The sequence below is a fragment of the Talpa europaea genome, assembly GCF_964194135.1.
Source record: "Talpa europaea genome assembly, chromosome: 10".
NCBI lineage: Eukaryota > Metazoa > Chordata > Mammalia > Eulipotyphla > Talpidae > Talpa > Talpa europaea.
In genome coordinates, this window is record NC_140077.1 from 117,358,933 (window position 1) to 117,373,923 (window position 14,991).

The 14,991-nt window shown below is 56.3% G+C and overlaps 1 protein-coding gene across 1 annotated transcript; it reads right to left on the reverse strand.

The window, feature by feature from the left end:
* Positions 1 to 805: 805 nt before the first annotated feature.
* On the reverse strand, positions 806 to 14,637 carry ABHD18 (abhydrolase domain containing 18; the record flags this gene model as incomplete). Its single annotated transcript, XM_084245609.1, has 12 exons — positions 806 to 857; positions 1,755 to 1,917; positions 2,500 to 2,857; positions 3,766 to 3,867; positions 4,364 to 4,453; positions 5,525 to 5,663; positions 8,251 to 8,278; positions 9,042 to 9,135; positions 9,215 to 9,293; positions 11,528 to 11,628; positions 13,217 to 13,301; positions 14,546 to 14,637. The coding sequence occupies 12 exons, from the start codon at positions 14,635 to 14,637 to the stop codon at positions 806 to 808; spliced, it is 1,383 nt and encodes a 460-aa protein (XP_084101735.1).
* Between the last annotated feature and the right edge of the window lie 354 nt (positions 14,638 to 14,991).

Below are 14,991 nucleotides of genomic sequence, written 5' to 3' on the forward strand. Positions count from 1 at the left end.
GAAGCTGGGAGTCTGCACCCCAGGGCGGGCGCAGCGCCCAGCTGCACCTTTCTTGTGAACTGAAACCTCCAGAGGATGATGTGAAACACATCTGGCATTTTTTTCCTCCCCTAACATTTGGCAAAGCTGTAAAGTTTAGCCAAGGGCTGCGCGTCTAACCCGCCTTCCTGCCTGCACTGCAATCATCAGAAGCGCCTACTCGGGGCGCTATCAGGTGTTAGTGGAAGGCAGAGCTAACACTGATTCACATCTTATTTGCAAGGTAGAAAATTAAAGTGGAAAACAAAATTATATTTAAAAATTATTAACGAAAAAACTTTTTAAAAGAAAATTAAAAGGTAAAATGAAAAAAACACACCAAAGAGAGAGAAGGGAAACAACAGAAAGAATAACCCAAGATTACAAAATTCCCCTGGATCGGTGAAAAGAAGGAAACGTGCTCTGAAACCCAGGCAGTGGGAGAAATGCCAGCTGAGGACACGATATGGCCTCACGGGTCACACTCAGTTTGACTTAACAGTTCTATTAAAGAACCTATTGGATTCCTATGAATAAATTTATTTTAAATTAATAAATTATCCATAATTAACAATGTCTTCATAAATAGCACAACAGACTAGACATTGGATATGAGATTCCCACAAATGGTAACAAAATACTTCATTATTTCATCCAAATATTGGTTTAAAATTATCCAGATGGATTTAAAACCCCAGTGGGTGGCGGCGTGACCCGGACGCAGCTCCAGCCCTGCGGGGCGGCGGCTCCAGCGGGACGGGGCCCCTCGGCGGCGGGGTCCCCTGGGTCACTTGGCGTACTTCCGGAGGAAGCGGTCGAAGGCGTCGTAGATGGCGCGTCTGGGTGGAGGGAAAGCAGGGCAGTTAGAGACAGAGGCGCAGGCCGCTTCACGCCACCCCAAGCTACCTGCGGTTTGCCATCTGCAGGGCGTGGCTAGGAGAGTGGGGGGAGTTCTGTCGGGGGTCTGTCCCCCGAGCCCCCAAACCTGCCTCAAGGTGGCTGAAGGGGGTCCAGGGTGACGTCACACGTGACACGTATGAAGGACATAAAGTGACAGGAGGAGAAACTGGAGACGCAGCTTCTCGGGGGGGGGGTGACACAGGCTATGGCGGAGGCGCCTTCAGCCACTGAATTAAAAGCCAGCTTTAGGCCCCTTCAAGGCCGCGCGCTGTGGTGCGGATCGGACCCGGCACTGTAAAATATTGTTTCTAAATCTTCTGTGATTTCTTCTCGCTGTAAAAGACATTTTCATTGTACAATATTCAGATAATCTAAAAATGCAGAAAGAGGAAAACGTTGCGAGCTCGGCATTCTGAAGTACACGCTCGTCACCTTTTCATGTCCTTCCTCTGCATTTAGAACACACATTTATCTCTATTTTCACCCAGTCTGGATATAACCATGAGTCTGTCCGTTCTGTAGCCTCCAGTCTGCACCCTGAACAGACCCGGAGGCGGTCTCTGAAGCTCGTGGGGCAGCGAGGCCGGGGCCTGCGGTGCCCAGGACACCCGCGGGCATCGGTCACCATCAAATCTGATTACAAGTGAACAACGCAGCTCAGAGAGCTGGGAAAGACGGCACCAGCTGTAACAAGCAACGGAGCCGCGCCGGCTGCTAACACTCAGGCCCCGCTCTGCGGGCCGCGAGCGCGGCGGTGGGTGTGGGCGGAGGGGGGAGAGGCGGGCGGCGCCCACAGGAGAGCTGAGGCTCATGGGGACGGCAGGCCGGCGCCTCACCTGAAGAGGCCCTGCTTGAAGAGGTAGGCGCTGATGTGGCCGCCCTCCAGGTAGCGGATCTCGCAGCCGGGCCAGATTTCCTGCAGGCTGAGCACGCCCGTGCGGGGGATGTAGGCGTCTTCTTTGGCCTGAACGGCTATGATGAGGCTGGGATCAACGGGCACTGGGGAGAGGATTTAAAAATGCGACGCATAAACACATCTTTAGAAAAATAATAATAGCTAAGCTTTAAAAAAGTACAAGAAAAAAGGAAATAAAACTGCGATGCATACATGTTAAGAAAGCAGTAAGATTCTTACAGCTACTGTAGCTTGTAGCAGAAAATAAAATACATCATGCAATATGGGAAGTAAAATATTTGTCAGTGAAAACTTTACATGTTAAAAGGGCAGGTGCTCTGGGAGGAGAAAGACTCTGCAGTCACAGGCGGGCAGGGAGCTGCTCAAGCTGCAGCTTCCCGTCAGGTTACTACCCAGCCACATCCACCCTGGCATGATGCCCCTCAGTCAGTGAGATGAGCGCTAGAGAAAATACGAAATCCGGCATATTTTTAACAAACTAATAAGATGGTCTGAGATTTTCGTGGTTACGCTAGGACACATCCAAATAACCAACCCATCTTGGGAACCCCTCTGGGGCCAGGCGTGAACGCGCTTGAAAACCCGAGAGGGTCGTATCAAGGGGCCTGGAAACACCTCGCCAATGCCCTCACACGGCACAGCTGGCTACCTGCAGCCCCGCGCACCTGAGAAGTTGGCCACGTGCGTGCACTCGTCCATCACGCCCTTCATGAAGGCCAGGGGCCCCCCCTGCGGGCCGGGCAGCGGGCGGGGCTGTGGACTGGGGTCCCGGGGCAGGCTCTTGCCGGCGCCAGGCGCTGGGCCGAGGCGCTCCCCCTCGGGCACCCCCCGCCGCCAGAGCCCTCCTGCCGGGGCGCCCACAGAGGCCGCGGCAGGCTCGGGGCGCTCAGCAGGCTTCTGGGACTCAGCCTGATCCCTCCCATCCAAGCTGAAAGCGCTCGGGGCCAGGCTAAGGCCGGCGAGCTTGTCTGCACCGCCAGGGAGGCGCGTCACGGGCTCCTGTCCCACTTTGAAAGAATCTGCCTGAAACAGGAAAGTGAAAAGTCTCTAATGTGAAGCTGGATTTATTTGACAACCTTGTCGAGACAACACCAATGTCCACCGACACAGAGACGGGCCAACGGAATGTGCGAAGGGCAGGGCAGGCCAGGGCAGGCCAGGCCACACGAGGACGCTGCTGACCAGGTGGCTGCGACTCAGAGACAGCGGCAGAGCGCTGATCGCCAGGGCTGGGGGCCGGAGGGGGGTCCCCCGCAGCGGGCAGAGGCGGACGTCCAGGGGGACGGATGAGCTCTGCGGGTGGGGGTGCTCGGGGTGTTAGCAGTGTCTCGTCCCCCATGGTCTGTGCCCACCTTGGCGCCTCCACACGCTCGTGGGCTGTCCTGGCAGTGGAGAAAGGGGACACCGCCCCCCGGCCTCGGGGTAAACCGAAGAATTTAAAATTATTGAGGAAAAAGCATGGACTGAAATCACAGAAGCACGGCCTGGGCGTAAGCACCTGCAAACGCCACATGGTTTAAGCACACGGCTGAACAGCGAAAGCAGCATCAAAAGGGAGAAAGGAGCCACCGGTGACGGTGCGTGTGCCGAAGGCCTGGCCGGGAGCTGCTGGCCGCCGGGCATCACGAGCCGGAAGCGGCCACAAAGGCCACGGACGCGTGGGGCGCCCAGCCCTGCTCCTCCCCTCGGCGGCTCGGCTGCTGCCGGCCCTCACGGCCCCGCAGAAATCTCAATTATTTGTTTTATTTTTGTGAAAAACGCCACTGGGGTGGTGACAGGGATCACACTGAGTGATCGCTCGGGGTAAATGAGGAGCTTTAAAAGAAAAAGGCAACACGCCTGTTTCTTAAAGACCGCAATGCTTACAAAAAGCGAATCACGCCACATGGCACCTCCCGGCCCCCGACGGCACGCGAGCAGGGGCCACTCACCCCGCAGTACTCAAGCATGTGGGTGATCTCCTCCCCGTAAACCGCCTGCGTGTAGTACTGCTTCTCCAGCTCCCGCCAGTTGATGGACTTGCTGAGCACGCCCTGCAAGAGCAGGGAGGCCTGAGACCACCACACCAGGGAGCACTTGCTCCAGCACTGCCACTGTCACCACGGAGCGGGGGCAGGAGACCGAAGCTGCGGCGTCTGTCTTCAGCCGGCCGAGTGGCCCAGCCAGGCACGCCTGCCCCAGCGCAAAGCTGGGCCTGGGGACCGAGGCCGCAGGGCCCGCGCCAGCCAGGCAGGTTCTGCTCAGCACCCAGCATGCCCAGGGTGCGGCCGGGCGAGGCTCCAGAGCCATGCTGAGGCTGGCACGCGGCACACACGGCAGGGGCCCGCGCCACACCCCAAGGGCTCCGGCCAGTCGGCAGCCTGCCCGGGGCTGGGGCCTGCACCCTCCCTGCTGACTGTCCCAGCATCTGGGAGGAATCAGCACGGGCACAGCTCTAAGCTGAGCCTGTGACCCCCCCAGGCAGCCCTGGTTCGGGCCCGTCCACCACCTCCACCCCCGACAGCTCCCGGGAGCAGCACCCGCCATTACCGTGGTGAAGACGCCGGACGCTGTGGACCAAGACAGGCACGGGACCAGCGGCACGGGCTTGGGCCAGTTGGACACGGCCAGGGACGCCATCTGCGAGTGGGCACGCGGCGTCAGGCCTCTGCTGGGGATGGGGCGCGGCCCCCACGCGCTCATGCACCTGTCTAGCGAGTCTTAAATCCCCAGATCGCAGACTCAGCAACGACCCCCCTCAGAGAGCGAGAGCATTTAGGGACTTCGGGATGCCCTCCGGGCTCTGGGAGAGCCGCCCTCTGGGCCTCCTGAGCCGGCGAGACTGGAGGCTGTGTGGGGCCAGCGCCACAGACCTTGGTTCCACCCAAGGGAGAGAAGGACCCCGAGCTCAAGTGGGATCAGAACCGAGGTGGTGCAGGAGTGTGTGGGGGGCAGAAGTCACCCCTGGCTTGCGGACTCAGAGACAGCGTCGGGAAATGGCGGAGGCTTTTAGGGCTGGAAGAAGGGCCCGTGTGCAGGGGACAGTGTGGGCAGAGTGCCCAGAGGCCCGGCCGCTTCCGCTGTGGCAGAGACAGGGGGCGGGGCTCGAGGGAGGGGATGGGGCCCGGCATGGAGGCCCCTGTGTCCTGTGAATAAGATGAGGCCTGAGCAGAGGACGTGTCAGAGAAGGGGTCAGGAAGCCTGAGTGCTGGGCCCCGGGGCTGGCCAGATGGGCCTGAGACAGGGGCGCCGCAGAGGCCAGAGGCACCTGCGGGTGGGAGAGGCCTTTCCCTGGTCGCTGACTCCGGTGGGGTGAGGGGGGCGCGCGCAGAGCCGGGAGCTGGCAACAGCAGGCTCCGCCTGACCGTCGGGAGAGCGCGGAGAGCAGACTTAGAACGTTCACCCGGTTAAGGTGTGGGAAGGCTGCCGAGTAAAGGCTGGCCCCTGTTTTGGTACATCCCAGAGACAGAGGTCAGGGGGCAGGCACGGGCAGGACGTGGCAGCCGCAACGCATGTACGCACGCGACCTGGAAGCTGAGCTCCGTGACGGCGCGACACGCGCAGGCCTGGGCGCAGGCGACGGCTCGGCCACCGCAGGTCTGTGCTCTCCCAGGCCAGGGCCGGACAGGAACTCAGGCAGAGCCCCCACCAGAGTGCAGAGCACCCGTGTCCCCCGTCCGACAGCGGCCCGGCCACCCCCGCTGGACTCACGTGTCCACCCATGGAGATGCCGGTCATGCCCAGCGGCCCGTAGCCCTCCCGCTCCAGCCAGTGCAGCAGGGCTGCCGACTCCAGCACCAGGGCGCCGCCCATCACGAACAGGTCCGACACGTTCCTCAGGCTGGACCTTCTGGCTCAGAGATAAGCGAAAGTCACCCCAGGCCCCCAGCCCCTCCCTGCAGGCCCGGCCCCCCTGGCCTCCCAGCGCAGGCCCAGCCCTGAAGCTGCAGGCCAAGCCCTGAAGGCGACTTGGGAGGGGGGCTCCGGGAGTTTCACTGTCTCGCTGCTCTGGCCCAGGAAGGCTGTGCATTCAGTGACATTTTTATGTTAAAATATTTATGGGAAAATACTGTGTCTGCAGAGCCAACTTTTAGTGCAATGACCACTTTGCTACAAGGAAAATCAAATTTACAACAGCTCAGTACGAGAAATCGTCACAATAGCTCTCAAAGCATAAAATTCTTTTTAAAAGGAGCAGGCTCAGGTGCTGCTGAGTCTTGTTACGTCGCGTGTTCCCACAAGACACTGGGTGGGACACAAGGGAGCCCTGGGGACGCTGCGCCTCCCGGCTGAGGTGGCCGTGCTGGGCTCTGGCCCTGCTCCTGAGTTGTGGCCACAGCGGAGAGCAGGGCCAGCCCAAGGCCGCCGCGGGCACCTGACTGTCGCCTCCAGGCGCGGCTCCTGGGGGTGGGGCGGGCTGCCCCCGAGTTGCAGCCCCCCTCACGATGAGTCAGAGCGAGACATGTTCACGAATCGCTCGCTGGATGCTGCCTGGCGGGGTGGAAACGATTCACTCCAGCACGGTCATCTCATGCGCAGGCAGGAGGCCAGGAGCGCGGCCAGGGCAAGCGGAGGTAGGGCCGGGGGAGACGGAGGCTCGCCCTCCCCCCCCCAGGCTCTCAGCCAAACCACACTGCCCCCGCCCCGCACGGGCACGCCCGGGCCTGGACGCAACTGCCCTGTCCTCTCCCGCCCTCCTTCGCCCCCGGCTCAACCCCAGCTCCACGCCAGGTCGGGCTGTGGCTGCTTCTCAGGAGGCACCTGTCTCCTCAAACCGCTCAGCCATTTTTAATGAAAACAGGCTGAAGTGGGCTTTTAAAAATAGAAGTATTACTTAAACGGCAAGTCATTTCTTATTTATGATGCCTTACTAGAGAAAATCAAACAAATACATTCAAACATGGTTATAGCTCTTGGCTAAGTAACATTTGCTGGGGCCTCCCTGGTGGCGCAGGGGTCAAGTCCCAGCACTAGGAAGCTGTCTGCAGCCTCCGCTGCACGAGTTTAATCCCCGGCCAGGGAGCTACCCAGAGGGTGCAGCAGACCTCTCCTGTCTCCCGCTGCTCCCCTTAGCAGTGGATTTCAGGGGATCCACCTGTTATGCTCCCCACTCTGTCTCTGGTGAGTCCTCTCACCCCCCACACCTCTGGCCTGTACCCCAGCTCTTGTATGCAAAAATAAATAAATCTTTAAAAAATAAATAACACATGCTATTTTAAAAGCATAATTCTTGTAGTTCTGGGGAGGAAATCACCCCAGATTCCTTCTTTATAAATGAGGTTGCCCGCCAGAGGGTGGCGGCCTCAGCACCACTCCTGCACCTTCCTGGTGTCTGACGCCTCTGGACGGGGCAAAAGTGACCCCGAGTTCTAACTTCAAGACTTAGCTTCAGGGCGAGAAATGCTGACTGCTGAGCTGCGCCTGAACTTTGCTCAAGGTCTCTCAGGCTCATTCCAGAGGGACGGCGGGGCCGGCCAACACGCCCCATACCCGCCACGGCAGCGGTCACCCACGGAGGCCGCGCCTTCTCAGTCAAGGTGCTGGCGGGGGGCAGTGTGCCCGACATCACCCTTTCTCTAAGACCCTCGGCGCTCCGCCCCGCATCCAGTCACCTCCGGCACGCCCGCCGGCCCTCCGCTCTGCCCCTGCCTGCTTCGCTCTCCTCCCGGAGGGTCTGGCCATTGTCCGTCTCCCCAGAATGTGCCAGATGTGAGTCCGTGAACGTGAGGACGGGCTCCCGGGGTCTGCGGCAAGACACTGAAGGAGCCAAAGCCGGACACAACACAGGCCGTGGAAATGCAGGAACTGCCTGCAAAACCCCTCATTTGAAAGGGCGGGAAGGGCTTGTCCTCAGCTCGCCGGCGCTGTGCTCTGCCTGAACAAGGGCTGGGGCTGACTTCACGAAGCAAATGGACTTCAAAATGGAAAATGTTTCACTTCCTCAGTATCACCTTACAAGTGAGGTGCCTACTCAAAGGAGCCTATTCAAAGTTCTTGTCTCTTTCTCAGATATTAAAATGTAAACATCTTAAAAGAAAAATTTTAGTCAAATCTTAGTTTTTGTTTTTTAAAGATTTATTTATGCACACAAGAACCAGGGTACAGGCCAGAAGTGCGGGGGGGTGAGAGGACTTACCAGAGACAGAGCAGGGAGCAGAACAGGCAGACTGAAGAAATACACTGCCGAGGGGAGCAGCGGTCACGACAGGAGGGGTCTGCTGCGCCCTGTGGGTAGCTCCCTGGCTGGGATGGAACTCGTGCTGCAGAGGCTGCTGACAGCTTCGCAGTGCTGGGCGCAACCCCTTGCGCCCCCAGGGAGGCCCTAAATCTTAGTTTTATAACCGTTCCCCTCCAATGCCATTCGATATTGAACTTAGAAACGATGATCAAAAGACTGAGGGAAATGTGGCAGAACGAGAGCAACGACTCATACTCACACTTGGTCCTTGGGTTTCCTGCAGCCGTCTAGGAAAGTGGGTCAAAGAGAAAGTGTCAGTGAGGACAGATGCCCCGTCTGGCGTCGGGAGCAGGTGCTGACCTGAAGATGCCGGACACTGACAGTGAGGTGTCCTCCTCATCTCAGAGAGGTTGTGGAGAAGGCCCAGGTTCTGGGCTGTTTGCTACAGGCCTGCTGAGGTGCAGCTCACCCTCTTAACACTCCCGTCAGCGTTGCCAGCACCTTTACAGGGGTGCAGTCTTCAACTTAATGCTTAGTTTGTTTTCATTTATGTGCTAATTATAGAAAAATCTAGAAAACTCAGAAAAGAACTCCTTCCCAGATGGGGGCTCAGCGGCCGCTGAGCTCACAGGACGGCAGGACTCGCCTAGGGGGCTCTGCAGCCAAAGCGCCAGGCCCGCGGGGTCCCCCCACCCTGGGGCGTGGCTGGTGGGGCGCAGGGGCGTGGGCGGGAGGGGCCGCCGCCCCTCACGGTGATCCCCCCTTTCCCCTCAGGGAAAGGGAGCAGCCGCTGGGGTCGGGGCTCCGTCTGGGCGGGGTGGGGTGGGGGGCGGGCGGGCCTGCACGGCCTCTCAGGGGGTGCTCAGGTGCGGGCCGGGGCAGCTCACTCACAGCGGGCCTGGGTGGCCGGGGGTTCCTGGGGGGCCTGGGAGGTCTGGGGGCGCCTGGGGGGCCGGGGGCACCTGGGGGCCGGGTGGGAAGACTCTCGCTGCCTTCGAAGCGCAGCCACACACCGTCCCTGTCTGTGCCTCGTGGGGTGCCGCTGCCCACAAAGGATATAGTAGGGGTTCTCCAGCAGCAGCGACGCCATCCGCGCCTCCTTGATCATGGGCCGCGCCATGAGCGTCCGCCGCCTCCAGTAGTGCTGCGGGGAGAGGGCGGGTGAGGTGGGGGGGACCGCGGGGGGGGGGCGCAGAGGGGGGCCGCGGGGCAGGGGCACTCACGTGGTCGCCGGTGCCTGCCAGGTGGATGCACACCGGCCGGTGCCGCCCCTGCCACTCCTTGGGCACGATCAGCTGGAACCTGTTGGAGAAGACGCCGGGACACTCCGTTTGGAAGAACTCGGAGGCGAACTCCCCTTTCCTGAGCTCATGGCTCCCCACTCTCCAGGGCAGCACCCCGCAGCTGGCCCCGGGCCCCTCCAGCAGCTCCTCTCCACTGGCCACATCTGCCTGCAGCCACCCGACAGGTGCGCGGCTGCCACCCCGTGTTTCATGTTCTTGCCGCTGCGGCCCCAGAAGTATTTCTCTTTAAGTCAGTGCCCCCCACGCCCCCCAGCCGCCCCGCCAGCTGGGCTGTCCGGGTCTCTGCAGCGGCTGCCCTGGTGTGTCTGATGCCCACAGGGGAGCAGGGCTCCCTGCGGGAGACACCCCTGTCGCCGGCGGGCCCAGGGCCCGTCGGGCAGCTTCCACTTGGCCGCCTGCTAGGGGCCACGCGCCGCACCCCCATCTCGGGCATCACAAGAACCATCGCGGCGCCCAGCTCTCGCAGAGATGACCGTTTCCCTCAGATGAACACTCAGCAGTGAGCTGCGGGGTCACAGGGCGGCTCTCCGCAGGTCCTCAGCCGCCCCGCGACCCCCCACGGCCGCGCTCCCACCCGTCTGGCCGCCAGGGCCCGCCCCGCCTCCGCCAGCACTTGCTCCCGCGGCCTTTTGGCGGCAGCTCCCCGGCGGGTGCGGGCCCTCGCCGCCCGCTCATCCTCCCGCGCGCTGGTGACCTCGCCCTTGCGCGCTCTTCCCTGGCAAAATGTCCGTTGCGCTCTCCCGCCCAGCTTTCAACCCCAGCTTGTCCGTCCCACTGGCTGCCGACCCGCATGAGGCCCGGGTCCGCGGGGCGCCAAGCCCTTCCCGGGAGAGGCCTGCAGGCGTCCTTGCTGCTCCGCGGGCGCCTCCTGTGCCGCCAAGATTCTTAATTACATGAAGTCCCAGGTATTTTGTTTTTGCATTTGGGGTCAGATTCAAAACATCACGTCCAACACTGATGTCAAAAAGCTTGTCCATAGTTTTCTCCTAGGAGTTTAATGGTGTCAGGTCTTCTATTCCAGTCTTGACTCCATCTTGAGTGGTCTGTGTGTGAGAGACGGAGTCCAGTTTTCAGCACCAATTGTTTCAGAGATTACTGTTTCTCCACTGTACGTGCTTGGTTCCTTCTTTGTACATCATTTGGTCAGATGTGTGGGTTCATTTCCGGGCCCCCCACTCTGTTCTGTGATCTGTGTGCTTGTTTTTATGCTCAGACCATGCCACTTTGATGACTACAGCTTTGCACGGAAGTGCAACTGGGAAGTGGAGCGCCTTCAGTTTCCTTTTTCTTTCTCAAGGTTGGGTTGGCTGTTTGGGGTCATTTGTGATTCCATGCACATTTCAGGTGGCAGGAGGTACAGCGTTGTGAGGCGCCGGCACGCCCGGCCCACATGTCTCTGATGGCTGAGGCAATCTTGTTTCCAGCACTTGGACTAGTCAGATCTTCTATTTGGTCCTGATGCAGACTCAGCAGGCTGTGTGTTTCCAGAGATTTCTTTCCTCCAGGCGGGGAGATCGGGTGGTGTGTACGTGTTCGCAGAAGCCTTGCAGGAGCCTGTGCCTCTGGGTGTGGTGATGGCTCCTCTTCACGAGGCTTTCAGAGCTTTCTCTTTCTGCCCGGTGTGCCGCTCTACAGGCTGTCTCCGCGTCCTTTCACAAAGCAGGCTGTCAGTTTTACTGACTTTCTTATATAATCTTTTCGGTCGTGTTCATATTTTCATTCTTATCTTTATTTCCTGCCTTCTATTAACTTTGGACTTTGTTCTTTTCTTGGTTCCTTGAAGTGTAAAGTCTGGCTGTTTATTTGCCTTTTTTCTTTCTTCTAATGCAGGCGTTTTCCGCTGTGGATTATTTGGATTCACTATTATCACTTTGTTGGTTGCTTTTGGCCTGCTTGGCAGCTTCTTTGTTCCCCACTTTTCTTTTTATCTCTTCTTTGTGAGTGGATGGTTTGCTGCAGGGGTATGCTTAGACTTGCTTCTACCTCTGGTGCACCTGTTACAGGTTTTAGGTTTGTAAGGCCTATATAAAACATATTTGTAACAGTCTATTTCAAGCTGATGACTACATAAGTTAACACACATACGAGAGCTCTATGTTTTTACTCTCCTCCATCCATTTGAAAGGAATCATGTTAAGTAATTATTATAATTAATGCTAAGTAATTTGAAATAACGTCACATTTATTTTCAGTGATCATAAATAATTTAACTTTCTGAATAAAAATGCTTACCTTGCAATAACAGATTCGATTGGCATGATGTCCGGCACACAGTGGGCCATGGGGGAGACAAAGTGTCCATCCAGGATCTTACAGTCAGACTGCTCTTCAATCTGGAAGGAAAGAGAAGCCACATGTGCATGAGCACACGGGCTCGCCTGTGGATCCCGGCGCTTTGCTCTAACACGCTTGTGTTCAACGAGAAACTTCTCAGGGCGCTCCACACTTCCTCCCTCTTTGCTCACGCTGTGAGCGTGCTTTGCCACACACGCTTTCTAGAGATGTGACTCTTTCTCAGTTTTCCTTCTACTTCCTTTAATAAAGTGCAGCTGGGACTATAAACCTCATTAGTACAGTGATAAGCAGCAAATCGAAGCAAAATGCTAATAGAAAAATTCAGGAATATGAAAGTATACATAAGGACAATTTACAAATCAAAAAAACCCCAATTTGCCACAATCAAGGAAGGTTTGACCAGATACGTTAGTGGCTCATTTTCAGGCCACCCACTGATATAGTGAGTCACGTCAACACATTAAATAAAGGAAAATATGACACACATACCGCAAAGATAGCTGCTAACATTTAGCACCAAACTTTTCCCCTCTCAAATAAGTATTTCTTTAAAATACAAATCTTTATGAGGTCAGTGGTTCCCAAGTAATAAAGCACCACGTATTTTCATTACAATCAAGAAAAAAAATGTGCATATTGTCTACATCTAGTTTAAGCACAAATTCTAGCTTTTGTGTTACCATTATTTATTATGCAATCACATTTTTTGTAAACGACTTACAATGCTACTTTCTCATGAATTAATTTCCTTGTGTTTCTGCCAGTAACTTTCCATTCTTACCAGGTCTGCCCAGGTGTGCGGGAGCCCGGCCATCAGCGCGTGGCTGGGAAGCTGCCCAACAAAGCCCCCTCAGGTGCTATTCCTGTCGCTATGCGGCGAGTGACGGTGAACCCAACAGGCCTGAACCATCTGGAAAACGCCTGAACGTGAAGGTTCACAGCAGAGCTGCTTCTAACAGTCCAAAGTAAATTAACCCAAATGTCCACCACTGTATAAATGGGGGAACAAATTATGGTGGATTCACATGGCAGAATATTACTCAGCCATAAAGCAGCGCTACTGTCTCTACCCTGGATTAGATGGACAAGCTTTGAAAATGCAGTAAGTGAAGACACGAAATACTACATATTGTATGACTCCACGCATGTGAAATGTCTAGAATAGGTGAACCAGAGACAGCAGGTTAGTGACACCAGGGGGTGGCGGTAGGGGAAGCGGGGGTGTTGATAATGGATACACGGACTGCAGCGCGGTCTCCTACCCCTTCAGGCTGTAACACTTCCCGGATGCTGCGTAGGAGTATCTTGCGAATAACTTCTCAGGGCTGGCTCTCCAGTAGGTGAGCCCCTAGCTTACAATTCTTCTGAAATGCTGAGTAACTTACTTTAACCCTCTGTCCCTTCTGTGCCTACAAATTCAAAATGAGGCTCAAAAGGATCCAGCTCTGAATACTTCCCACCCTTAGGCGAGGTTCAAGCATAAGGTCCCAGACACCCCCGAATCCTTCCCACAAGCGTCCGGGTCGCACACACTCGTGTTGCCAAGTTCATCGTTCTTAGACTGCTCTTGCTACAGCTCTGTGTTAGACCAGAATTTCTATGCCTGACTTTCTGTCATTTGAATACCTTATCGATGTAGACTGGATAATCGCTTGAAACCAGATTCTGGCCACTTTCTCGATTTCCGATCATCTTCCTGAATTCAAAGAGCCTGTTGCCGGGAAGGAAGAAGAAAAGGAAAAATTGTATCTTTTATCCCACCCCTGGCATCCACTACACAGGAGCAATGAACAGTGATTAAAAATCAGCAAGGCGTGTACATCAGTCATACTAAATTTTAGTTTTAACCAATGGAAGAGAAGATCAGGCTGTTGTTCCCCCTCCCCCCCCCGTGGACACTTTGTCTCAGAAAATACATGAGATATAACATTGTTCAGAAAGTAACTAATATGTATAACCCTCAAAATTAAAGGTGTAAGTCCTAAATAGTCATTAAATCCAGATTTTTCCATGAGCTACATGCATATCCCAGATCTGTGGCCATTATCAGGTTACCCAGGGAAACTCATCCCCAGAAACCACTGCCCTCAGCTTGATAATTTTTTAAAGATTTATTTATTTATACAAGAACTGGGGTACAGGTCAAAGGCACGGGAAGGTGAGAGACTTCACCAGAGAGAGTGGGGAGCAGAACAGGCCGACTACCAAAGACATTGCCTAGAGGAGCAGTGGGCGAGGCAGGAGAGGTCTGCCGCGCCATGTGGGTTTCTCCCTGGCCGGCCGGGAATCGAACCCGCACTGCAGAGGCTGCGGCCAGCTTCACAGCGCTGTGCTCAACCTGCTGCGCCAGCGGGGAGGCCCTCAGCTTGATAATTGTTAATGCCAAGCTCCAGTTTGTTTCTGAGAGTTCTTTATTTTATTTTATTTATTTTTTTTTAATAGAGGCATGTTTTATTTATTTATTTAGTTTGTTTTGTTTTTATACATGCACTGGGTACAGTCAGAAGCGCGGGAGGGTGAGAGAATTCGCCAGAGCCAGAGCGGGGAGCAGAGCAGGCAGAAGGACCGAAGGACACTGCTGAGGGGAGCAGCGGGCGGCAGGAGAGGTCTGCGCGCCATGCGGGACCCTCCTCCGGGGGCCGGGGAGCAGCCGGGAATCGAACTGGCACCACAGAGGCCGCGGGCAGCTTCCCAACCCAGCGCTCAACTGCTGCGCCACCAGGGAGGCCCGAGTTCTTTATTTTAAAATCTGAATTCAACAGTTCAATAAATGATCACATGAGCTAAAATATGGCGGAAATAATTAAAAAGATAAGCAGTATTCATTTCAAATTTTTGCATAGTTTAATGTTCGATAATCATCTCACATTCAGAGAGGAAGAGTTTATAACTGAAACAGATTTTTAAGCATTTACTGAAGCGACAAATGCAGAACCACGCCTGGGGAACACTGACCTTTTGAGGTCCTCCGGCCGCCCCCATCCTCGGATGAAGAGCTTGGTGAGGAGGAGTCTCCGGTAGAGCACGTCCAGCTTGCTCACGCCCATGAGGGGCGACCCGCATCTGCGGGACAAGGTCTCCTTCAGTCTGGCCCGTGCCTCAGCGGTGTCCTGACACAGCACCTGCGGACAGACTTGACGTCCACACCTAGAAGCTTCCATCAGGCAAGGGAGCACGTCTGCGAGGGAGGCGGCGGCTCCGGGAGACACGGTAGGGGTCTTGGCCGGCGCTAGCCCCAAATACAAAGTCCTGTGTCCACCCTCGTCCCCGACACCCGAGGGGCAGCCTGGAATCCCACCATGAGCTCACCCCCCGAAATGAGCCGGACACAAGGAAGGCAATGACTGGGCCGAAGGGCAGTGCCGGAGGCGCCCCGGCAGGCCCCCAGCACGGAGCCCGGG